Source organism: Molossus molossus, unplaced genomic scaffold, assembly GCF_014108415.1.
Source record: "Molossus molossus isolate mMolMol1 unplaced genomic scaffold, mMolMol1.p scaffold_m16_p_19, whole genome shotgun sequence".
NCBI lineage: Eukaryota > Metazoa > Chordata > Mammalia > Chiroptera > Molossidae > Molossus > Molossus molossus.
In genome coordinates, this window is record NW_023425354.1 from 26,090,933 (window position 1) to 26,116,043 (window position 25,111).

At 40.2% G+C, this 25,111-nt stretch overlaps 1 protein-coding gene across 3 annotated transcripts in view; it reads right to left on the bottom strand.

Annotated features, from left to right (window-relative positions):
- Nucleotides 1-534: 534 nt before the first annotated feature.
- The window catches only part of KAT7 (lysine acetyltransferase 7), a 38,330-nt gene continuing 13,753 nt past the window's right edge, over nucleotides 535-25,111 (bottom strand). For 2 of the 3 annotated variants that reach the window (XM_036268491.1, XM_036268490.1), the window contains exons 6-14: nucleotides 20,393-20,491; nucleotides 16,636-16,746; nucleotides 14,761-14,952; nucleotides 10,660-10,749; nucleotides 10,293-10,433; nucleotides 8,091-8,184; nucleotides 3,990-4,136; nucleotides 3,291-3,397; nucleotides 535-2,201 (exon numbers count right to left, since the gene is read on the bottom strand). In XM_036268491.1, coding sequence (XP_036124384.1) covers nucleotides 2,100-2,201; nucleotides 3,291-3,397; nucleotides 3,990-4,136; nucleotides 8,091-8,184; nucleotides 10,293-10,433; nucleotides 10,660-10,749; nucleotides 14,761-14,952; nucleotides 16,636-16,746; nucleotides 20,393-20,491 — 1,083 coding nt within the window. In that variant the 3' untranslated portion in view covers nucleotides 535-2,099. Of the gene's footprint in view, nucleotides 2,202-3,290; nucleotides 3,398-3,989; nucleotides 4,137-8,090; nucleotides 8,185-10,292; nucleotides 10,434-10,659; nucleotides 10,750-14,760; nucleotides 14,953-16,635; nucleotides 16,747-20,392; nucleotides 20,492-21,906; nucleotides 21,997-25,111 lie in introns of all 3 variants that reach the window. The other variant, XM_036268489.1, reaches the window with a different exon arrangement.

Consider the following 25,111-nt stretch of genomic DNA (forward strand, 5'->3'; position numbering starts at 1 on the left):
CCTCCCCCTTTTATCATAGACATAAGTGTCCAACATCCCTTTTCCTGCACTGGGTAAACACCACAGGAAAATAAAGTTACTTTCTACTTTCAGAAATCACGCAACCGGAGTCACTGATCAGAAGTGGTACAGTTCACTACTGGCTGATGAGCCTGGAGATGAGAAGGGATACACCTGTTGCCACCTTCCCACAAGTTATCAGCTGTACCCTACCTATCCTAACTTCCTACTGGTTCGTTTGCCTTGAAACCAGGGGGAAATGAACTTAATGAAAGAAATGAATGATACTGACTAGTCTTCGCTATGCATACCTATTAGCTGGAATCAAAGTGAGGCAGAGAGAATTTATTCCACCACCTGGATAGTTCAGAGCAAGCACACCCTCTGCAGATAGCCTGCATCAAAGAAAACATTCCACAACCACAAACCATGTGCCTCAACAGGTAGTTTACTGCTAGGGAAAACAGATTCCAGTGCATGTCCTACCAGCAGCAGGTCATTTTCATAATAAATGAGAGCTCCTGAGTGACAGACTTGAGCAGAGAACATGCTTTATTGAATAGATATAGAATAGCACATTCTACCACATGTGGGGAAGGGTTAGCTTCTGTAAAAGGCCTTTTTACCCCTTAAGAAAACCCCCAGTGAAGTTGCTTTTGGATAAATTTTAACAGTGACACCGAAACTGGCAGGGAGCTGCCACTGAACATGCTTAAAATTAGCTCCCCCAACCCACAGTGAATATAAGTAGTATACAGAGATGACAAGAGAAAGGCACAAATGACCAGAGTTGGGATTGTGGTAAGGGCTCCACATGAAGACAGCAGTGTTGTAGGCGACCAAGTTGGGAAGGGTGACATGTCATACATCAAAAGCTGCCCCAAGATAGCAGGTTATAATGGGCTAGAGAGAAATTAGAGGGAGCATCTCTTCCTTCACTTGAATACCACCAAAAATAGGAGACCAGAGAATAGGGGGATGGTGGCAAATCCCAAAAGGAAATGGAGGAGGAGTTCTTGGAAGGGCATAAGCACTTTAGTCCTCGAGGAGGGTGAGGCACTGTTGAAGAGAAGCAAACCTTGGCAGGGTGGCCATTCTGCCTTGTTGAGTCATAGGCTGAGATACTTTTCAATTAGTTTCTACTTCTCTGAGGATTTTCAGACAAAATCAGTGCAACTTATGTGGAAGTACAGGGGTGCTGTATCAGATTGGTACTGCTGAAAAGGTGTTTGCAGTTAATGAGCCAGTTAATATGCAACATGAAAGGGAGAAATGGAATCTATTTTGGCACCTGCAAATGTAAAAAGAGCAGAGAGTCAAGAGGGAAGAAAACATTTACTACTGGGCACTTTCTGGTGAGGCAAGAAGTATTCATTCCCTTCAACCAAAACATGGCCCACTGCCCACAGGTGAACTCAACACAAAAAACAGAATCACCACCTCTTCCTTCCCTCCATCTCGTTCAAATACATGATGTGGCGCTACCAAGACTAATCCCTGGGTGAGACTTCAAAAGTATTTGGCTCTGGTCAGCCTGATACTGATCAAAATAGGTCTTTCCATATAAACAGAGGAAAATATTTAAAGTGAGATGAAATCCAAGGGGAATGGACCCCTCCCAGCACACTCAGAAGTGTTACCTCTTCCCTGCCCATCCAAAGAACACATGTAAGGAATAACTGGAAAGGTCCCGGCAGTGGCAACTATATTTGGAGGTCTGGTGACCAGGCGGCAATAAGCACTATTACAAAGTTTAGAAGATACAACACAACCTCATGGGGCTAGAGAACATGAGGAGAGAACCGGTGACTGGACAGGTACAGTACCAAACAGAACACCTTGGGTCAGTGCTACAAGGGACCTGCACTCAAGTCTAATATAGATCCCATCCGGGCAACCTCACTGAGGCCGAAACAACAGTTCCTCAGAACCAGCGTCTGCAGTGTACATGAAGGTCGGAGCCAGGACAGTCCTGAGGGGGATGGCCTTCCCAAAGGATACTGTACTTGCCAATCACAAGAGCAACAGAAATGACAGACAGATCCCTAGGGTACGGATTCCTACTGCTGGGGTTCGCTGGCTCAGAGTAACAGGTCACTTTAAGTGCCTTTGGGAGGGGTCCATTTTAAACAGCTGGGATCCATGGTTTTATTGGAGTTGGATCTCTTGGCCTCTTTGGCTATCCACTCATCAATTAGGTCCTAAAGGAGAAAAACAAGAATTATTAAACACATTCAATTAAAATGGCTTTACATATAAATTCCAAAATGATTATTAGCAAAGAAGGAATCACCAAAGGTTTAATAATATACTAAGGTGTAAACAAATTATCTTTGATTTACAAAATGCTTTCCTACCCAATCCATTTCTTCTTATTATACCCTTAGTAAGAGCTGAAAATCATAATTCATCTTCCCTAATGACAAATGTGAGTCAACTAAAACAAATTAAAAATGAATTTGAGATGGCATTTCTTAAAGGAATTTAAAACTACTTCCATGAGCCCCTGTGTTTATTCTCCTCTACAGATGAGCAATTTTCTCCAATCTGAGAAAATCATCGAATGATAGAAATGCTGTACGACACACAGCTGCTTAACTAGAGCTGCTTAACAAAAGCGTCTGATAAGAATAAGGTAGGAGATAAGCCTAATAGAGGCGTCACTAAAGGAATGAGACTATAGTCCAGCCAGTGTGGCTCAGTGGTTGAGCATCGACCCATGCACCAAGAGGTTCCTGGTTTGATTCCTGGTCAGGACACACGCCCAGGATGTGGACCTAACCCCCAGTGGGGGGCATGCAGGAGGTGGCCAGTGGATGTCTCTCTCATCTGATGTTTCTATCTCTCTCTCCCTCTTACTTCCTCGCTTTCTAAAATCAATAAGAAAAAAAAGAGAACTGAGGAGGGAGGGAAGAAAAGGAAAGAGATCACATAAAAACGTGCACAAAGTCAAACTCCTTTATGAAGGCAAGGTTGCCCAGCCAGCATGGCTCAGTAAATTAAGCATTGTCCCATGGACCAGAGGTATTGGTTCAATTCCTGGTCAGGGCACATGCCCAGGGTTTTGGGCTCGATCCCTAGTAGAGGACATGCAGGAGGCAGCCAACAGATGTCTCTCTCATCAATGTTTCTATCTCTCTCCCTTCCTCTCTCAAAAAAAAAATCAATAAAAACGTATTTTTTTAAAAGGGGGTGGGGCAAGGTTACCTTTTGGGTGTTAAGGCCCCACTTTGCTCTATAGGACCTCAAAGGACAATTAGCAATGAGCAAGCAGCTAATAAAGACTTTACCTGTCTCTTTAAAACTAGGTGTTTTCCCTTCCAATACTTGAGCATCTGAAGGGCTTGCAGAGTGCTGACAATGTCCACAGGATTCACAGCTGTCTCCTGGCTAATTTCTGAAACAGAAGAGCTACTAAGAACCTGGCTAAAGTGCAGACTCCCTAATCAAGCACCCCCTTACAGGATATCCAAATGGACCCCAAATGGTTGAAGCCTTTGATACTCAACCCAACCTGCTCGTAAAAAGTTTATGAAGCATTCATCTGACCAGTCCAAATAACTCCAGATGGATATTACAGCAAGGAACCACTCTTGGCCCCTATAGAAATCAAGGTCAAAGACATACCACTGAATTCTTCTACCTTTGCATAAATATACAGGAATGTTTTAGAAGCTCCTGTATTTGCCAAAAGACTTAAGTATTCATTTTTGAACTTCTATTAAGAATTTAAATGTTATCAACTTGAGATTTGAGAAACCAAATCATATAATCAGTTCCAAGAGCCAAGTGCTCTAGAATCCCTATGCACCTTTAACAGTCTCTGCAGCGGCCTATATTCAGTGGGCCTTCTGTTATAGTCACATAAAACACAGCATGGGACATTATCTTTACAGGTTACAAAGCATGAACAGGGCCAAGGGGAAGAGTCAAAATATTCAGTAGAGTTAAAATCTTGGTTAACAACCATTCTAGAGTCAAAAACCAACCTTTGATAGAAATTTCTTTGCCTTGGAAATTATGCAGGTAACGAAGAAGCACTTCTTTCCAGTAACTGCGATAGCTTATGAGCCCCAGATCTGAGAGGGGACGTTCTGGGGAGCCAACTTTTTCTTCCACTTTGGAAAGCAAATAACCTGCCAGGGAATGAACACAGACTTTTTTTTAGCAACATTGTATTTAATCCTAATAGAAAAAAATGATGTGCCAATATGGAAGGTGTAAAAATTCCAGTACTTTGCAGTATCAATTAGGTTCAGTCAATTCCATTCAATGAAATGCTACGTGGCTGTCTTAGAGCATGCTGCCTTTGTATAAGCAAAAGGGGAAGAATTTGTACTTGCATTTACTGTAATAGACATTTACAAACCCTGGAAGGCTTTAATAGAAACTTTAATAGCAATGGTTATCTGTAGGTGTGTGCTGGGAACAAGGTAGGTAAGAAATGGAATGGGAAGCCATTTCATTATACAGCTTTTATTGTTCAAATTTTGAACTTTAAGAATAGATTATTAGAGTTTTGGGGTTCATGAACACAGAGACAGAGGGAGAATGGTGCGCCTGGAGAGGGCATGGAAGCTCCGCACCCTTTCCTCATTCCTTGCCCTGTACATCTTTCCATTTGAATGTTCATATATCCTTATCATATCCTTTAAAAAACTGGTAAAGGACCTAATAAATTTTCCTGAAGATCCAATAGTCTTGATATTGCCTTCCACTAATGTAATCCATATTACCTTAAAAAGATTTTCAGTGAGAAACCTCTAAAGATAAAGAGCTAAGTCCTGGACTGTGGTTAGAGCATCAGTCCATGCACCTAAGGGTTGAGTGTGGTGTTTTTTTTTAAATCCTCACCATTTATCTTCAGTCAGAGTAGGAGGGAGGGGAATGGGGATGGGGGGGAGAGAGAGAGATTGATTGATTGATTCAGTTGCCTCCTGCACGACCCTGACCAGGGCCGGACCCGAACACAACCAAGGCACGTGCCCTTGACCAGAATCAAACCCAAAACTCTTTGGTCTACAGGGTGACGTTCCAACCACTGAGCCAAACAGGCCAGGGCAGGGTCAAGGGTTTGATCCCTGGCCCTGGTCAGCGTGTGTGTAGGAAGCAATCAATCGATGTGTCTCTCTTACACCAATGTTTCTCTTCCTCTCCCTTCCCCTCCAACCTCTAAAAACCAATAGAGAAAATATTCTTGGGTGAGGGCTAATAAATAAATAGCTAAGAGAGATTTCTCAGTTATTCATGATTTCTCTTTCAATGCTATAAAGTATTTACTGATACATGCTACAACATGGATAAACCTCAAAAACTTTATGCTACATAAAAGGAGCCACAGAAACACAGCATATATGGCTTCCATTTATATGAAATGTCCAGAATGGGAAAAACTCATGGAGACAAAAAGTAGATTAGTCATTAATATTGTAATAACTATGTATGGTGTCAGATGGGTACCAGACTTATTGGGATGATCGCTTTGAACTATGTTGTATACCTGAAACTAATGATAACTGTAATTGAAAAATTAAAAAGGTATTTAAACAAGATAAGTAGATGCCTAGAACTGGGGAGATGGGGAAATGGGAATTAATTATTGCTAACACATACAAGATTTTTTGGAGGGAAGATGAAAATCTAAACCTGGATTGTGAGAATGACTATATAACTCTTTAAATGTAGTAAAAAAAAAAATCACTGAATTGTACATTTAAAATGGATGAATGTATGGTACGTAAATAATACCTCAATCAAGTTGCTTTAAAAAAGAAAAGAAAAAAGACTAGATTATTTCAGTTCCACCTATGAAGTAGCTGGGGGGACTCTAATCTCAAGAAGCCTCTAGTTCTAACACATTTACCATTCAACACTTGGAGACAGTCAGCAAAACTCATAGTCTAGGAAACTGCTAGAAAACTAACTTGCTCTCTTCAACAAATAGCGAATAAAAAAACGAGATGGAGTGGGAACTTTCAGATTTAAAATGTTTTACAAGCCACATCTATCAATTCCAATATATCAATTCTATCAGGATCTGAGTAAAAATAATAGTTTTGTATTCTAAAGAAGAAAATCACAATCTCAAGGTAATTTGAATACTATAATTTATAATATTAAGAACTTTTTTGGTGTAACTTTTTTTGTTGTTTTTTTAGACGTAGGAGACCTTATTTTTCAGATAGTAAAATAACTGAGGGCGGAATATGGGTAAAACAGGATTGGCTATAAAATGGTAACCATTAAGGGGTTTTTAATATACTATATTCTATTTTTGTATATGCTTGAACATTTCCACAAAATCAAGTTTATAAAACAGGTGTTACCTATTAAAGAAATATACAATCTCCCCTCAGAATTCTAATTTTGACTAAAGTATGTCGAACGACAGTGAACAGAATAAAATATAGTTGATTCTTTTTTTTTTTATCCTCACCTGAGGACATTTTTGCATTTATCTTCAGATAGAGTGGGAGAGAGAGAGGAAGGGAGAGAGAGAAACATCGATGCGAGAGAGACACATCGACTGGTTGCCACCCACACGACCCCAACCAGGGCCAGGAACAAACTGCAACCAATGTACATGCCCTTAGCGGAAAATGAACCCGGGACCCTCTGGTCCACAGGCCGACTCTCCATTGGCTGAGCCAAACGAGTCAGGGCTAATTCTTGTTATTTACTGTAGTTATGTTCACTGCAAACACTGAATTAGTGAATACTGAACCATCAGTCCTAGGGAAATAAGAGTTAGACTCTTACCGCAAACTCTGGTCACATTTTCATCAACCAATCAATAGGTAACCCCATTAACGTATTTCTGTTTAACACTACCTTGTTTAATATAGTAACACTGAACTCTCAGCCAACAGCACAATAACCTATCCTGAAAAAAGTATAACACATTTCTGCTCTCTGTAAGGCACACCAAAGCATTTGTAGATAGTATTTCAGCACTGCACCTAGGAGCCATTTAAAATCGGCAACAGGCCCTGGCCGGTTTGGCTCAGCGGTTGGAGCGTCCACCTGCGGTCCGGAGAGACCTGGGTTCGGTTCCCGCAAAGGGCATGTACCTTGGTTGCAGTTTGTCCCTGACCCTGGTTAGTCATGCGAGTGGCAGCCACTTGATGTGTCCCTTTAACATCGATGTTTCCCTCTCTCTCTCTTCCTCTCTCTCCCTCCCACTCTATCTGTACAAAAAATGGAAAAATGTCCTCGGGTGAGGATAAAAAAAAATAAAATAAAATCGGCAACAGCCTGGCTAGTGTGGCTCAGTGGATTGAGCGTTGTTCCATGGACAGATCCTGGTTCGACTCCCAATCAGGGCACGTGCCTGAGTTTCGGGCTCTATCCCCAGTAGGAGGCATGCAGGAAGTAGCCGTAGCCGATCTATGTTTTTCTCTCTTTCTCCCTTCCTCTCTCTCTCTAAAAAAATAAATAAATAAAAACATATTAAAAAATAAATAAAATCAGCAACAAAAAGCACAAAAACACGAAAAACATGGCACTAACAGACCGTGAAAAGAACATTTGTTTATACTGAGTGCTGAAACAAGGTACCTTGTTTGACCTAGGCTGGAAATGTGTGACAACTTACTTTTTGCTGCTGTGCGCATATCCATAATGACAGCAAAAGTGGCAAGAGTATTGATTTTGGGATTACAAATAAAATTCTAGTGAGTCGGCAAATTCCCAAATACAGAAGCCACAAATAATGAGGCCCAATCCTCTATCAGGTATATGGGTTGCCTTCAGAAAAGTCCTTACAAAACTGAAATCCCTAACATCCATGAACAGATTAGAAGCCTTATGTAAATGTGCTGTTGTTTATAAATCTCAAGCTGGGATAATCCTAACAAGCTTACTTTACTCTCCTCTGTATCTCCTACTATCAGATACCAAGCTTAGGGTTCTGTATTCACTCAGTATTAAATGTGTATCAGGCCAAATGATGATGTTACAAAGTTTTGTCCACTTACTCATTCACTTAATATCAGTATACATCAGTTACAAACCAGGAACTAGAGACTATAGGACAAAAAGACAATATGCACATAATCCCTTGACATGTGGAGTTTAGCAGTTTCACTTACTGAAATCAATGAGCATCTTGCCATAGCCCTGTCTCATGTACTGAGGCATAGTAAGGATACAGGATACATTGTAGTTGAGGAATGAATTCTTCTCCTAAAATCAAGAAAAAACAGATGAGCAGGTCATATGGGTTTAGAACCAAAGGTGTCACCAGTTCTACAGATACAAAATAAGGCTGCTTGCAAAGTGTCTGGCTAACCAGACTGGCTGGAAATGTGTGACAACTTACTTTTTGCTGCTGTGCGCATATCCATGACAGCAAAAGTGGCAAGAGTGGCTGTCCAGCTCACAGCTGTTATACACTCTTTATGATGACCCAAACTATTAATCCCAGGGTTTCCACAGCTCTGAGACCTCCAGTCTCTCTCTCTTTTCTTTACTCCTCACCTGAGGATATTTTTCCATTTATTTTCAGACCGAGTAAGAGGAAGAGATAGAGAGAAGCATCTATGTGAGAGACACATTAACTGGCTGCCTCCCGCACTATCCTGACCAGGACTGGGGATGCGGAACGTGCCCTTGACTGGAATCAAACCTCTAACTCTTTGGTCCATGGGCCAACACTCTACCACTGAGCCAAACCAGCCAGGGCCTCATCTCATTTTAAGGGGGCTGACTCTGGATTCTTTTTAGTCACAGAGCAGCAGGCAAAAAAGGATTAGACATAGCCAATCTAGAGCAGCTCTCTTCAAAAACAACTTTTCTAAAGGCAGCTGCCTACCGGAGAAGGAAAGGATTCCAAACAGTAAGTACACCTTCTGGAAGAGGGTCAAAAACAATCCAATCACATATTGTATGGTTCTATTTATTTATTTATCCTCACCCGAGGACATTTTTCCATTTTTTGTACAGACAGAGTGGGAGGGAGAGAGAGAGAGAGAGAGAGAGGGAAACATCGATGTGAAAGGGACACATCGAGTGGCTGCCACCCGCACGACCAACCAGGGCTGGGGACAAACTGCAACCGAGGTACATGCCCTTAGCGGGAACCGAACCCGGGTCTCTCCGGACCGCAGGTGGACGCTCTAACCGCTGAGCCAAACCGGCCAGGGTTGTATGGTTCTATTTATGTAAAATGTCCAGAACAGGCAAATTAATAGACAGAAGGGCTGGGAGGGGTTGAGTGGAAACGGGGAGGGTTGCTTATGGATATAGAGCTTTCTCACTGAGGTAACAAAAATTGATGTGAAAATCATGCAGTAGTTACACAACTCTGTGACTACATTATAAACCACTGTAGCCCAGCCGGTGTGGCTCAGGGGATTGAGCGTTGTCCCATGCACTGAGAGCTCCCAGTTCGATTCCCGGTGGGATGCATGCAGGAGACAGCTGATTGATGTTTCTCTCACACTGATGTTTCTATCTCTCTCTCCCTTCCTCTTTCTCTCTTAAAAAAACAAACAAACATATTTTATATATATAAAAAAACACACCATACACTTTATTTTTTATCTATTTATATTTTTAATCCTTACCCCGAGGATATTTCTCTATCTTCAGATAGAATAAGAGGGAGGGAGGGAGGGAGGGAGGGAGAGAAACATCGATGTGAGAGACACATTTACTGATTGCCTCCCACATGATCCCGACTAGGGCTAGGGACAAACCGCAACCGAGGTATGTGCCTTTGGCTAGAATCGAACCCGCAACTCTTTGGTTCACAGGCCAAAGCTCTAACCGCTGAGCCAAACCGGCCAGGGCAACACTGTACACTTTAAATGAGTGAATAGTACAGTATGGGAATTATATTTTTAATACATTTGTTATATTTAAAAGTCAGAATCACATTCTGGCTTTGAGTCTTTAAAGGTACTGTGCATTATCATTGAAAAAAATCCAGCTTAAAAAAAAAATGCAAAAGGAGTATGTTCCTGGTTTTGAGCTAATAACACAGAAGAGGGCAAAGCCGAGAGAGTTGGCTTGATTACAAGATGTGGGCTGTGGGATAGCAGGCAGGGCTCTGGCCAGTAATTAATAGGCAGCTCTAACCCACAAGTCCAGAAATGAATAAACCAGAAGCTTTTAATAAAGAATGGCACATTTTCATTTGACAATCTTTGATATGGATTTTTTTTTAAAGGAGAGGGCTGTCATCATTGTCCAGAATATGACCTTTTCCTGTCAGTGATTTGAGATCCCATGTGCCAACATCAATTACCCTGCTCTGATCATTAGCTTCTTAATCTCCAGATCCTGCTGACCTTGGAAAAATATCCAATCAGGTGACAGCCAGTGTTGTCCGCTTCTGTCATAACATAGAACAGGAAGGGCTCCACATCATAATACAATGTCTTGTGGTCCAGAAAAAGCTTGGCCAACAGGCACAGATTTTGGCAGTAGATCTGGAAGCAGAAAAACAGAGTTCATGTGTGGGCCAGTGATTCCTGAATTTATCAGATAAAGGCCTAAAATTAAAGACCATACCATTATTGTTAATGAAGCAGTAATTATATATTTTGGCCAAGAGAAGAATTCTATCTTCTTTACAAGGTGAGATGGACATAAAACAAATCCCTTCTGAAACCTGTCAATGTACAACCACCCCTTTCTGAGGTCACCACTTTTTACCTTGTTTTTCTTGCCATCCACTTCAAACACGGATATTGAACCTTTGCGATATATCTCATCACCAGGTGGGTGTTTCCACACACACTTAGCCTGCAAGAGAATGGAATTCACAACAGGGAAAAAAACCTTCCCAACAAGATTGCTGCTCAAAAGGGAAAAAGAACCACAATTCAAATTGAGTCAGCTGTGCCTAGTCGGTGTGGCTCAGTGGCATGAACGCTGTCTGAACTGAGAGATCTCAGTTCAATTCCTGGTCAGGGCACATGCCCAGGTTGCAGGCTTGATCCTCAATGAGGAGTGTGCAGGAGGCAGCCGATGGATATCTCTCTCTCACGTTGATGTTTCTCTCTCTCTCTCTCTCTGTAAAATCAATAAAAACATATTAAAAAAAAACTTTAGTCAGCTGAGCCCTGGCCAGTTTGGCTCAGCAGTTAGTGTCAGCCCTCGGACCAAAGGGTTCTGGTTTGATTCCTGGTCAAGGGCACCTACCTGGGTTGCATGTTCATTCCCTGGCCCTGTCAGGGTCCTGTAGGAGGCAACCCATGGATGTGTCTCTCAACAATGTTTCTAATCTCTACCCCTCCCTCTCCCCTTCCACTACCATCTAATAATCAATGGAAAAATATCCTCGAGTGAGGATTAACAAAAAAAAAAATCTAGTCAGCTGAGATGACAGATAGTTGGACACACTTTAGAACATGCAGCAAAACAGACTTTTTTTTTTTCAGTAAAACAATTTAAGGCTTCTAAATGACTGTAATGTATTTATGATATTTTATAGCAGTTTGGAACAAGTTTTCTGGATTATGTTCTGGCATTATTTCAAACAAGGAGATTAAAACCATCTACTACGTAAAAGACAGATAAATAAAACATACTCTTGCTTAATAGAAAATGCCTTGTGACAACAGGAAATTCTTAAGCAGCTTAGAGGCACTAAGATAGTCTCTGGGTTATCCCCAAGTGTTTCCTTGGTTATAAAGTAATGGGAGTAAATCCTTCCCTGTGTGTGCCCCCTCCCCCCACCACGGGGCACTTGGCCACAAAGGGGCACAAGTACTGTACCCTTTCCTTAGTCTTAACTGCTAATACATTTAAAGCAGCCAGTGCTATAAATCAGCGATTTTCAACCCTTTTCATCTCATGGCACACATAAACTAATTACTCAAATTCTACAGCACACCAAAAAAAAAAAATTTTTCTTGCCAATCTGACAAAAAATAGATATAACTGATTGATTTACAAAAAAATAATAGTAATTATTTACCCTTTTTGCTCCAGTGACTTTTTAAAAAATTTATCTTTATTGTTGAAAGTACTACAGATGTCCCTCTTCCCCCCCCCCCATTGACACCCTTTCTCCCCGCTCCCCACCTCACTGTTGTCTGTATCCATTGGTTATGTATATAAGTGATTTGGTTTATCTCTTCCTGCCCCCCTACCCCTCTTCCATATGAGGTTTGTCAGTCTGTTCCCTACTTACATGTCTCTGACATATTTTTTTTTTAATCCTCACCTGAGGATATTTTTCCATTTATCTTCAAATAAAGTGGGAGGAAGAGAGAAACATGATGTGAGAGACACATCGATTGGTTGCCATCCACATGACCCCAACCTGGGCCAGGGACGAACCACAACTGAGGTACATGCCCTTAGCTGGAATCAAACCCAGACTCTTGTCTTCAGGTCAATGTTCTAACCTCTGAGCAAAACCGAACAGGGCTGTCTCTGACTTTTTAAAAAATTGGGAGCCTATATTTGTATATAAGAATTTTTGGTACCAAGAATTAACCAATCAGATGCAACCTTATTATGCAAAATGGCCAATAAGATGCAATTCAGTTATATGTCCTATACGTTTATGGTTGAAGACAGGGCATTCACATCAGACAGCTATTGTTGGGTTGGCTGTTGTCATTTTTTTATTTGACAATGTAAGGGAAAAGAGGTCAGTGCCCCTGATTAAACAGTCAAGTATGGCATGTTTAAAAAATTCCTGAGGCACACCTATTGAAAATCACTGCTGTAAATAGGTGAATTCTTGAAAAGTTTTATGCATATACATTAAAAAGCATATGTATATATCCAGAGAATTTTCTATTAAATTTTATTGTGACTTTTGGTCAACTCAAGAATCATGACCTAATCTGTTACATGTAAATCCAAATATTAACTAGGATTGCTCTGAGAAAGTTCCATCTATAGTTTGTCCCTATCACCACCCCTTTATTCATGTGGCTTTTCCCAATAATAGCCAAACTAACACAACAATTATTTGTTTAGAAACAGACACCAAACTGTTGGCCAAATGGCCAAAGAAGGCCCATTTCAGTGATCATGCCTGAAGCAACAGGAATCAGAAGTAAGGATTAAAATAAGTTGATTTTTTTATCCTCACCCGAGGACACTTTTTGATTTCATCTACAGATAGAGTGGGAGGGAGAGAGGGAGGAAGAGAGAGAGAGAAACAGCGATGTGAGAGACACACACTGAATGGCTGCCACCCACACAAGCCCAACTGAGGCCAGGGACAAACTGCAACTGAGGTACGTGCCCTGAGTGGGAACCGAACCCAGGTCTCTCTGGACCATGGGCCGACACTCTAAACCCTGAGCCAAACTGGCCAGGGCTAAAATAGGTTTTTATTGCTTGGCAGGTGTGGCTCAGTAGTTGAGTGTCAGCCCATGCTCCAAGAAAGAGGTCACCAGTTTGATTCCCTGTCAGGGCACGTGCCCAGGTTGTGGACCAAATCCCCAGTGGGAGGCAGGCAGGAGGTGGCCAACAGATGTTCTTTCTCATTGATATTTCTATCTCCCTCTCCCTTCTTCTCTCTCTAAAAATCAATAAAGAAAAAAATATATCATCATTTGGAAAAAAATAATAGGTTTTTAGTTCCTCAAGTTTGGTTTTTATAACTCGTATAATACAGTAGATCCTCAACAATTCAGAATGTTTACTTGACCCTCAGATTTATCCAGACCCTTTGTTTTTCCCACCTTCTACTATTCCTTGCCCTCTTTGGCTGTTTTATTGGTTAGTGTCACTAAATAACCATAAACAAAAAGAGAAAGAACAGAAATGGTAAGCAGTTCATGTCAATAAAAATACCAATCTTACTTTTACATAGAAAAACTATATTTTAGTTATCTCCATGGTCTATAATCATGGCAACCAGTCCTTCTGATACCCTCGTCACCTGCGCCCACTATTTCCCCACCAGCCTTTGCCCATCACCTCCCCTCCAGCACTCTATCCTTACCCAAAGTCAAGTGTGCCAGAGTCTGAAGGGCTTCGTTCATAGGAGTGGTTTTAGGCCACAACACTACAGACTGTGTGCTCCAGAGTTGGAAACACAAAAAAGCAGTATCACCAAATTGGGGAGAAGAGTATAAGAACAGAAACTGTGGGAAGCCTGAGTTATAGTCTCAGCATATGGAAATCCTGGGAAATAAAGATGGAAGGGGAAGAAGAAGAGACACACCCTAAAAGGCCTTGAGTCAAATTATGTTATGACTATAGAAACAAGAAAAAAGGTTCCTGTCTAAAAGACTCATCTCTGTCCTTTCCCCTTTCCCCATTCCTACTCCACGACAGAAAGTCCCCTTAAGACTTTTCATTCCACAGCTAGGGAAAGAAAGATGGCTTAAAGCTGCAAAATATCTGTCAATGCTAAAATCAGATTCAAGCCTTTATTCCTATAAGGACATTCAGAAACCAAAAAGCACTAAACAACTTGAGAAGGCACCAAATGACCCATTCTGTTAATGAAGTCTACTGTCATCTAACTTGGGACATACAAAAACTAAGGGGAGAGGTAATTCATATGCAAAGGAAGAAATGGAAAAGAGGAGGCAGCAAGAAGAAAAGTCAGGGAGATGTGTATGACAGGATGAAATTAAGGGCCATCAGCTGCTTTAGGTGCCAATCATTGCACAAGCTGTATATCACCACCCTAAAATGTGGGTTTCAATTTCCTATGCCTTCATCCCATTACTTTGGACCACTGAGAGATGCTTAGATAAATGTCATCTAGACAGATGTCAAAATTTAGAAATCCTATAGCTTATTGCAATTACAGTCATGAAACTCCAGACAACTTACCATGTGTCGGCGAAGTATCGTTTGGCTCTTCATATATTTTAAACAGAATTCACACATATAGAGCCGTCCCAGTCGTGCATATTCTTCAGGATAGGGAGAATGGTACCAAGTATCAAGCTCATAGCGACCAAAAGCAATTGTTTTAATCATGTTGCTCCCTTCTGTGATTTGGCCTTGCAGTCTTAACTTCTCCTATTGTAGAGAAGAAATCACAAGTAAAGGAAGATTAGAATTACAGTTACGCTGGAACAATGTGGCGGGTTAGGGGCACCAACCCCTCCCCATATAGTCAAAAAGGGGCATATAGCTGAACTCCGCCAAAACTTAAATACTAATAGTTTATTATTGACTGGAAGCCTTATCAATAACATAAACAGTTGATTAACACATATTTTGCATATTATATTATATACTACAGTCTTACAATAACATAAGCTAGAGAAAAGAATATCATAAGAAAAATACATTTGCAGTATTTATTGAAAAACATCCACATTTAAGTGGACCCGCACGGTTCAAATCCACTATAATTATCTTTGTTTTTGTAAGTTTGTGTGCATACCATCATGCTAGGCTATGAAAAAAAGACACACTTCACTTCTAAACTCATGAGAAACTGAAGAGGGTTACATCGGTATGATAATCAGAAAGGCTCAGGAGAGGTCCCCCCAAAAAAGGCTTTTCTCTGCTACCTACCACACTTAGGGTTTCATCTCTTGAACATCAGACTGTCTCTGGTAAAATTTTGTTTGTATCAGCCTGAACCAAACTTAATTATAAAAGGCAATCTACCACAAATACAAACTTCCCACCTTTACAAAACATTCCAAACCTAAGCAGAAAAGATGATCTAGAATGTGCTTTATGTATCTCCAGAAGCTTTTATAAAGCTGTGTATGTCGGTGACATACACCCAAACCATCCCCTCAACTTAGGTTCTTTAAAAAATACTTTTGAAACACCAACAATGCCTACTCTGAAATCTAAAGTCCAGAAAGTATAAAATATGTTTGGATATCTAACTCCACTCAGTGGCTACAGAAATAATGTTTAAGCAGAACCAAGTGGAGCACAGAGAAAGGCTAGCCTTGGAAATGCTCTGGTTCTAGAGTACACCTAGAGAAACCAGCAGTAGCAGCCCATCCCAGCCGACAGTGGCTAGCAATCCTGCAGCCTACAAAACTTTTAACAAGCCTATTAAGAGGATTTTTAAATGAAGTATTCAATACAATTTTTAAAAAAGAGACTCATTCTACATAGATTCCCTGACCACATTTAATCAATCACAATTTTCATAAAGCAAGCTTGTTGAAAATTCTGCCTCGAGTATGAAAGCTAAATGTTAGTTAACTGTAAATAAAAATCAGAACAGAAGACCAGCTTAATATGTAAAACCTGGATGTGTCAAAGATTAATTCTAAAATATGTGACAACAGCCTTTCCCATTATTCCTCTTCACAATTCTTTTTCTTTTTTCATAGCTGTACTGAAAAGCTGAGGCAACACAGCAAAGAGGAGTTCCTGTTTGGGTTAAGAGGACAACAGGGGGTAGCTCCCATTCTATAGGTTCTCAGAATTGCAAATTACTCAACTGAGACAAAGGGGCACCTATTGTTTTATCCAGCTAACCACCTGCACCAAACAGGTCCTTCCAGGAATTGAGGTAGAGGGAGAAAATTCTAAGGGAAGGCAGGAGGGATAATTAATTTTAAATATGAATTGAAAGGGAGACACTGCAATAAGGATAGCTGGGGGAAGGGGAAAGAGATTCAAGCAGAAAGGTGCATTTAATTCCCATCAAACTGACTGCTAATCAGTCTTCTTGGGGGAAGTGCTCATCACAAGTGGTCCTCAGCTAGAGGTTTTAATACTCACCAAATCCTCTGAAGCCCGGGCTTGAGCTCTTCGGAAAAGATCTAAGTCATACTCGCTAGTCAGGTTTTCCAAGAGAGGTTCCCGAGTGTTCCCATAGGTCTGCCTGTGTTCCTAGGAAAAATACCAGAGCATGATACTCTCTGCTTCTAAGAACATCATCTATTTCATTTCAATTGATGCCAACCAGAGGGCCAAGTTCTTTTTTTAGTGCCTATTATATGCCAGGCATTACACCAGGTGCTATTGATTCGGCACAGACACTACTGATCAGGTGGGTTAATGCCAGAAGACAGCCATTACCCACTCTGGCAAATCTGTAAAGGAAATGCTCTTACAATCTTCCCAAAAGGGACTTTCATTCTTCTCTATCTCTAAATGCACACCTCAAGGATCAGAATGCTATGCCTCCATTTCTCCCTCTGAAAATGTGCACAACAGTACAAAGAAATATAACAAACCCAAAGGCACTACAGATTCCTAGAATCCTGAGATCTGGAAGAAACCTTAGTGGATATTCCCTCATTTGAAAACACACACACAATCTAAGCTGCAAAGTCTGAGATTTTAGACTGAAAGGAAAATCTGCAGGTAGAAAGGGACAGTTGGACGAAACAGTCTTTTGTGAATCCTTTCCCTTGAATTGCTGCATTCACCATTACACTGTGCCAAAGGCATTGATTGTAACGCTCTCACTCTACCTCCAGTGCAGGTCAGTATGAAAAACAGGCTCACCTCTTTGAAAAATACTTTACTAAATCTCAAGCAAGAACAAAAGAGAAAACAGCCATAGAAAACTAGAAGCATAAAAATAATGCAGTTTTAAATAAGTATCAAATCTTACCATGGAACTCACTACAAGTATCCTTTCACAGGAAAGAAATTCTACAAGGGAAACTTCCCTTTTAAACTTATGATTCTAGCCCTTCCCACTCCATCCTAGACTCCACCTCCCACCCAGAGAATAGAAGATAATAGCAGTTAGGTGGAGTGAATGGCTCATCCCAGGAAGAACATTACAGATTTCACACATATATTAGCACATGAAGAAACCATTCACCAGTACCTTTACTCCTAGTAAAATTTTTATGGTTAACCCGGGCCCTTCTGATGGATATGTTTTTGAATTTGGACTCTGTCAGCTAAGATTCAGGTTCTAAGTTTTAGTCATTTCTTCTAGTTTCATGAACTTTTTTAAGCTTAAAAAAAATCCTGTCCAGCCTTTTCACCATGAAGGTTGGGTCCAAATACTGGAAAGCAGATGTTTGTAAGGTAAGTTTCAGGAACTTTTACTTCAAAAACTCTTTCTACCTGTATGATTCTGGGCAAATAATTACCTCTTTAAACCTGTTTCCCATCTATAAAATAGGTGAAACACTATCAATTTTTGCTACAAAGATTATGGGAGCAACATAAATACAGTGCCTAGCACAAGGACTCAATAAATAGTATTACGTATTATTGTATCATTACACCTCTACCTAATTTGTAGATAAAAAGTGTACAAGACAGAGAAAAGAATACAACTTTGTATCCTACAGCCCACTACTAGGGTCCTTCTTCTACAAACCCCACACACTCTGGTGTGGGTGTTTAACTACAAATTCACCCCACAACCCACCACTCATCTCATATTGGCCCATCTACATTTATTCATAAGGTCATTTCAAGACAGTGATGAATAAATACATAGTTTGGTGTATTTATGTCTTAGTGAAGCCATGCTGACTGCCTATCAGGGGTGGGGAACCTTTTTTCAGCCAAGGGCCATTTGGATATTTATAACATCACTCGCGGGCAATACAATATTATCAACTTAAAAATTCAGCCTGCTGCCCTGGCCGGTTTGGCTCAGCGGTTAAAGCGTCCGCCTGCGGTCCGGAGAGACCCGGGTTCGGTTCCTGCTAAGGGCGCGTACCTCGGTTGCAGTTTGTCCCCGGCCCTGGTTGGTCGTGCGGGTGGCAGCTACTCGATGTGTCCCTTTAATATCGATGTTTCCCTCTCTCTCTCTTCCTCCCACTCTGTCTGTACAAAAAATGGAAAAATGTCCTCGGATGAGGATAAAAAAAAATTAAAAAAAATAAAAATTCAGCCTGCTATGTTTGGTCAGGCTAATTTGTTGAGGCATGTGATGTTCGCTGGTATTGATTTCTAGGCCCTTATAAGGCCCTCACCCCTGGAAGTAATAACAAACCATACTTTTAATAATCTACTCTAATGACTAAATGAGAAAACATTCCATCTCCATGAAATAATTTTTTAAAAAATATGATTTTACTGATTTCAGAGAATGAACTGGAGGAGAGATTGAAACATGGATGAGAGACAAACATCTATCGGCTGCCTCCAGCATGCCCCCTACTGGGGATCAAGCCAGAAACCAACAGGGAATTGAAAAGGGAACTGAACAGATGATGCGGATGCCCAATCAACTGAGCTACAACTGCCAGGCTCATGAGACAATTAAAAAAAAAAAAAAAGAATCAGAAAAAAACTGACCAATCACATGCCAAAATGTTAACAGAGGTTTATATTGTGGAGAGTAATTTTTATTGAAATTTTTCTTCTCATTTTTTTGCTATTTTCAATAGTAAGCACTTGCTAATAGACTTATAATAAAGCAAATATTTACTTAAAAATTAAATTTATGCAAAAGTTTTTCTTTATTTTTCTAATTTATTGATTTTTAGACAGAGAAAGGGAGAGAGGGAGGGAGGGAGAGAAACATCAATCTGTTGTTACACTTACTTATGCATTCATTGGTTGATTCTTGTTTGTGTCCTGAAAGGGGATCAAACCCACAACTTTGGCATATCGAGACAATGCTCTGACTAACTGAGGTAGCTACTAGGCCAGGGCATGCAAAGCTTTTGAAGAATTTTTAACAAAATGAGGAAATTAATTCAAAATATTAAAGTAAAACAGAATTCAAAGTTGTACTGGTAGTAATAAACAAATTTTGTAAATAAAGCATTATGTAAAAAGCTAGGATACATCCCAAAATGCTAACTTGTTATTTTTTAGGTAAAAGGATTAATGTTTATGGCCATATACTTTTCTTAATTGTTCTATATTTTCTAATACAAAGGGACATTACTTTTAAAACTAGAAAAAAATTAAAATACTACAAAAAGATTTATAGACTATATCACTGAATTAATACCTTTTATTATGTAGAAATTATACTTTCCCATTAAAATAAGTGGACTACAGCCTGGCCGGTGTGGCTCAGTGGTTGAGCACTGATCCATGCATCAAGAGGTTGCCAGTTCGATTCCTGATCAGGGCACATGCCCAGGCTGTGAGCCAAACCCCCAGTGGGGGGCATGCAGGAGGCGGCCAATTGATGTTCTCTCTCATTGATGTTTCTATCTCTCTCTCCCTTTCCCCCTTCCTCTCTCTAAAAATCAATAAAGAAAAAAATAAAATAAATGGACTACAGTATAGCTTGAATATTTTTCCTTAAACAGACATCTCCATTATCATGACATTTGAATGGGTAAATTTAACCCTTTAAAGCTAAAGTAAAGTTTACAAAAAACTAGAGGATTGAATTTTTTTCCACCTAAATTCTAACAGTATTTTGTTTTTGGAAGATCATCAGTTTCCACTCTTGAGAGCCGGTTTTAGGGGATTATAGTAAACTTTGATGGCCAGAGAAGTATCCTTCTACCTATGGAGAACACTAAATGACAAATCTAAAAAACAGAAGCTTAGAAACCAAAAGTTCAGACTAATTAAATATTTAACTTTTTCTCACCATATATTTCTCTTTCTGTTCTTTGCTCAGCCCAGAATTTCTTTTCTTCCTGAGTTCAGCAACCTTTTCCTTATATCGCAGCTGCCTCTCTGTTGGTGCCTAAAAGAAAAAAATGGAGAAAATTGATAAGCTAGATAGAAAACTGTATAGTTAGTTTCAAAATGAAAGTAACAGAATGGGGGGGGGGGGGCGAAGGGTGAGGGAGATGTCAGATGTGTTACAACCACCATGTTAAAACTACTGGCAATTTAAAAATTCCAAATTGAGTGCCCTTTTCACATAGGCCACTAAGTTGTCGGTTATTATGAGTTCAGAAATGCACTTATTTTAACATTAACCCAAACAGAACATAAAAATGAAAGTCTCCACCAAAAGGAATAAAGTTCATTTCAATTCAATAAGCATTTATTGAAAGCTTACTGTTTTCTAAGTACTGATATAAAAATGAATAAAAATTTAAGTACTAAAGAAGAGAACCCAAGATAGATAATGAAGAGAAGTATAGCTCCATTTACAGAGTGCTTATTACCTGCTAAGCACTGAGGATAGGTACCTTATATGTATGATTTAGCTGACTACTCTGCCAGGTAGGTATTATTCATTCCTTTTTTAACTAGGAAATGAAGTTCAGGGAAGTTAGCTGACCAGCCTAGGACCACAGTGCTAGAGTAAAAGAATCACAGTATTCAAATCCAGATTTGTTTGGCTCCAAAGCCAAACTTCTCCCTCTTTGCCATGCTTCCTCTGATATCCATCTATAAACTAACCAAAACAGACATCATATGATGAGCTATGTATATACAATATTGAACAAGGGCTAAACTAACATTCTAAAAACATTACAGTGAGGCTACATGAAAAGGAAATTCATTAATGGTAGGAGAAGTTTTAGGAAGATTCCTACAATAGCTGAGAGTTGCACAAGGCCTTGAAGGATAAATAAAATTTCTTCTTGGTATAGTTATGGAGTCCAGGGCAGAAAAAGCAAGAGTAAACACCAAAGACATTCAGGGAAGAACAAGAAATTAAGTGTGATCGGTGTTCAGAGCGGCTGAAGGATTAGGGAATTCAAGGGGAGAGAGAAGTAGAAAAATGACATCATCAACAAATGTCAAATGCTGAGGAAAAGTCACTGGTCATCTTGGAAACATGCCAGCAGAGTGGAAAGGTTTGAAGGTAAATTACAATGGGTTAAAAAGTAGAGGCAAAATGAGAAAACAGAGCAGCAGGTATAATCTTTCAAATAATCAGGATTATCTTTTATTATGATTATCATTGTATTATTAGAATTATCATTATAAATTGCATGAATCATTTATGATGTAGAAGTGTTTATTTCATGAACATTTACTATTTGAAAAACAAATATGATTCTGAATTTGACTAAAGACTGGTTATCTAGACATATCATAGGAAACGAGAGGCATGGAATACCTAAAGATAGTCATGGGCAGAGAATATCCAAGACTTGGCCCTCAAACTGGGAATGGCCAGAGCTTTAACAAGGCCCGTACCTGATGCCTGGTTGCATGCCTGTTGTTGTCATCTTGCCTGTGGGACAGCATCCTTTCTTCTATCTGCTTATCCCGGCTCTGTGCTCTCACCTGCAACCATCAACAACGTCAATAAATCCAAACTGCTTCTACAGCTACGTTTACTTAACGCATAAGAATACAAGAACAGCCCTGGCCGGTTTGGCTCAGCAGTTGGAGCATCGGCCTGCAGACCAGAGAGTTCCGAGTTCGGTTCCCGCTAGGGGCACGTACAAAAAAAAAAAAAAAAGAATACAAGAACAAATCTCCTGAATTCGTGTGGTACTTTTACTTTCAAAGGGTCTTCACATTTATTAGTACAAATCTGTAAGCCATTAACTAAGAATCAGAGAACTGAAACAATTACAACTAAATCGTGGTAAAGCTAAGAATTTAAAGTTTAACTGATGACTCTGAGCCTGTACTCCTTCCACTATGCAATGAAAAAGAAACAGTGCAAGAAAGAGGAAGTGCAAGAACAGAGTGAAGAAGTACAAAGAAAATGTTAGATACCTGGAGTCAAGTCTATAGGAAAACTTAACTCTGTAGTTATGTGATTTTAGACAAATCACATCAGCTCTCCAATACTTTCAGATTCATCTTCTGGTAAGTGAGGACTCATATACAACTGCCTATTCAACTTCAACACTCAAACTCAGCACAGTCAAAACAGAAGACTGACTCTCCCACAGATCTACTCCACCCCAAAATCTTTCCTACATCAATAAAGAGCAACACTTTCTAAACAAGTAATCAGGTCAAAACCTTGAACGTCATGCTTGATTCTTTTTCTCTCCCACCTCACATCGAATCCACCAGCAAGTCTATTAGGCTGCTCCCCTCCAAAATATATTCTGAATCCAAACAATTCTTACTATCTCCACTGATACCACACTAGTCCAGGACACCATCTACTGCCTGAACTTGAGCAGCCTTCCAACTAGTCTACCCTGAGTCATCTCTTGCCTTCTCCAGTCCATCCTCCACACACCAGCAAGCTGTGATTTTTGAAAAGGGTTTATGAAATTACATCACACCTCTCTGCTAAACCCCTCCAGATGTGTCCTGCAGCCATCAGAATATAAACATACTTCTCATGCCAAGACCCACAGGTCCTTCATCATCTGAATCCAGCTTCCTCATTTCCCATAATGCTACAGCCACACTGGCCAACTACTGGTCCTTCAAACCCAGTTTATCCCCAACTCACAGCCTTTGTGCTTGTTCATCCTTCTCCTTAGATCTCTCCTTCTAGACCTTGACACAACTGCCTCTTTGTTGTCAGCCATGACTCAGATCAAATGCTAACACCTCCAAAAGGTCTTCCCAATGACCCAAGCAAAAGCAGTGCCATACCCCCTCATCACTCCCAAAGCAGTCACTTTCTGTATCTTTAATCTTTTTGTTTCTCACATTTATCACTACATAAAATTCTTATTTACTTATTAATTTATATGTTGATTTTGCCTCCCACCATGACAATGTAAACTCCTTGAATGCAGAAGACTTTTCTCTCATTCAAAGAATCCTTAGATACCAACAGTCACAGAAATCTAGGACTGAATAAAAATGGTCATATCACTGATGGCAGTCATTTACCTGGGAACTGAGAGTAATCATAGGTATATTCGAGTACTTTAAAAATGCTAGAGCCACCTGGCCGGTGTAGCTCAGTGGTTGAGCATCAACCCATGCATCAAAAGGTTGCCAGTTCAATTCCTGGTCAGGGCACATGCCTGCGTTGTGGGTCCGATGCCCAGTGGGGGGCATGCAGGAGATGACTAACAGATGTTCTCTCATCAATGTTTCTAACTCTCTCTCCCTCAAATCAAGAAAAAAAAAATTTTTTAAGAAAAAATAAAATAAAAATGCTAGAGCCCTGGCCGGTTTGGCTCAGCGGTTAGAGCGTCCACCTGCGGTCCGCAGAGACCCGGGTTTGGTTCCCGCTAAGGGCACGTACCTCGGTTGCAGTTTGTCCCTGGCCCTGGTTGGTCGTACGGGTGGCAGCCACTCGATGTGTCCCTTTAACATCGATGTTTCCCTCTCTCTCTCTTCCTCCCACTCTGTCTGTACAAAAAATGGAAAAATGTCCTCGGATGAGGATAAAAAAAAAAAAAATGCTAGAGTCTTTGCCCTGGCCAGTTTTCTCAGTGGTTAGAGCACTGGCCCACAGACCAGAGTTGCCGGTTCGATTACAGCCAAGGGTACATACCTCAGTTGCGGTTTGTCCCCAGCCGTGGTGGGGGTCGTGTGGGAGGCAACCAATTGATGTGTCTCTCTCATACCAATATTTCTCTCTCTCTCTCTCTCTCTCTTCCTCTCTCCCACTCTATCTGAAAATAAATGGGAAAATATCCTCAGATGAGGATTAAAAATAAATAAAAATAAAAATGCTAGAGCTTTTAATAAATGTGAAAAATTAGTCTAATCTTTCCATTTGGGATTGCAGATGTAATACAAATATGTATCTTTTAGAAATTCTCCTGATCCTCCAAGCACATGTTCCAGTGGTAAAAATGGATTATGCTGACCCTGACTCCCCTTGAAAAGAAGAGAACAAAAGAGGAAAAATTCAGGTAATGCTTTCATTTTTTTTTTAGACTTTTGTTCCAAAACTGAAATTTTTATTTTTATTTTTTAAAAATAAACTGCTTGCCCAGCCAGTGTGGCTCAGTGAATTGAGCACTGACCCATGGATTGAAATGTCCCGGTTTGATTCCCAGTCAGGGAACATGCTCAGGTTGTTGCAGGCTTGATCCCCAGCAGGGGGCATGCAGGAGGCAGCTGATCAATGTTTCTCACTTACATGAATGTTTTTTTCTCTCTCTCCCTTCCTGTCTCTCAAAAAAAAATCAATAAAAACCTATTGAAAAAAATAAAATAAATAAATTGCTTAAGGTAACATGTTCATATTGCTACAGACCAACAATTTTAAGTTATACCTTAGGAAGATTTTTATGTAAAACCATTGACAGTGTCAGACCATTTTATTTAGAAACAAGAGTACAGGACAACTCTCAAAAAACAGATCACAGTTGTTTTCAGAGAAAGAAGCACATAATGCCTTGTCAGCTTTGATGCAGAAGTTGGTAGAGCTGCTCCTGTTTTGACCTGGTCTGAGACTAATGGAAGATAATGGGAAGACCTACCACTTACTCTTACATAGAGAAGAAGAAACTGCCTTGTT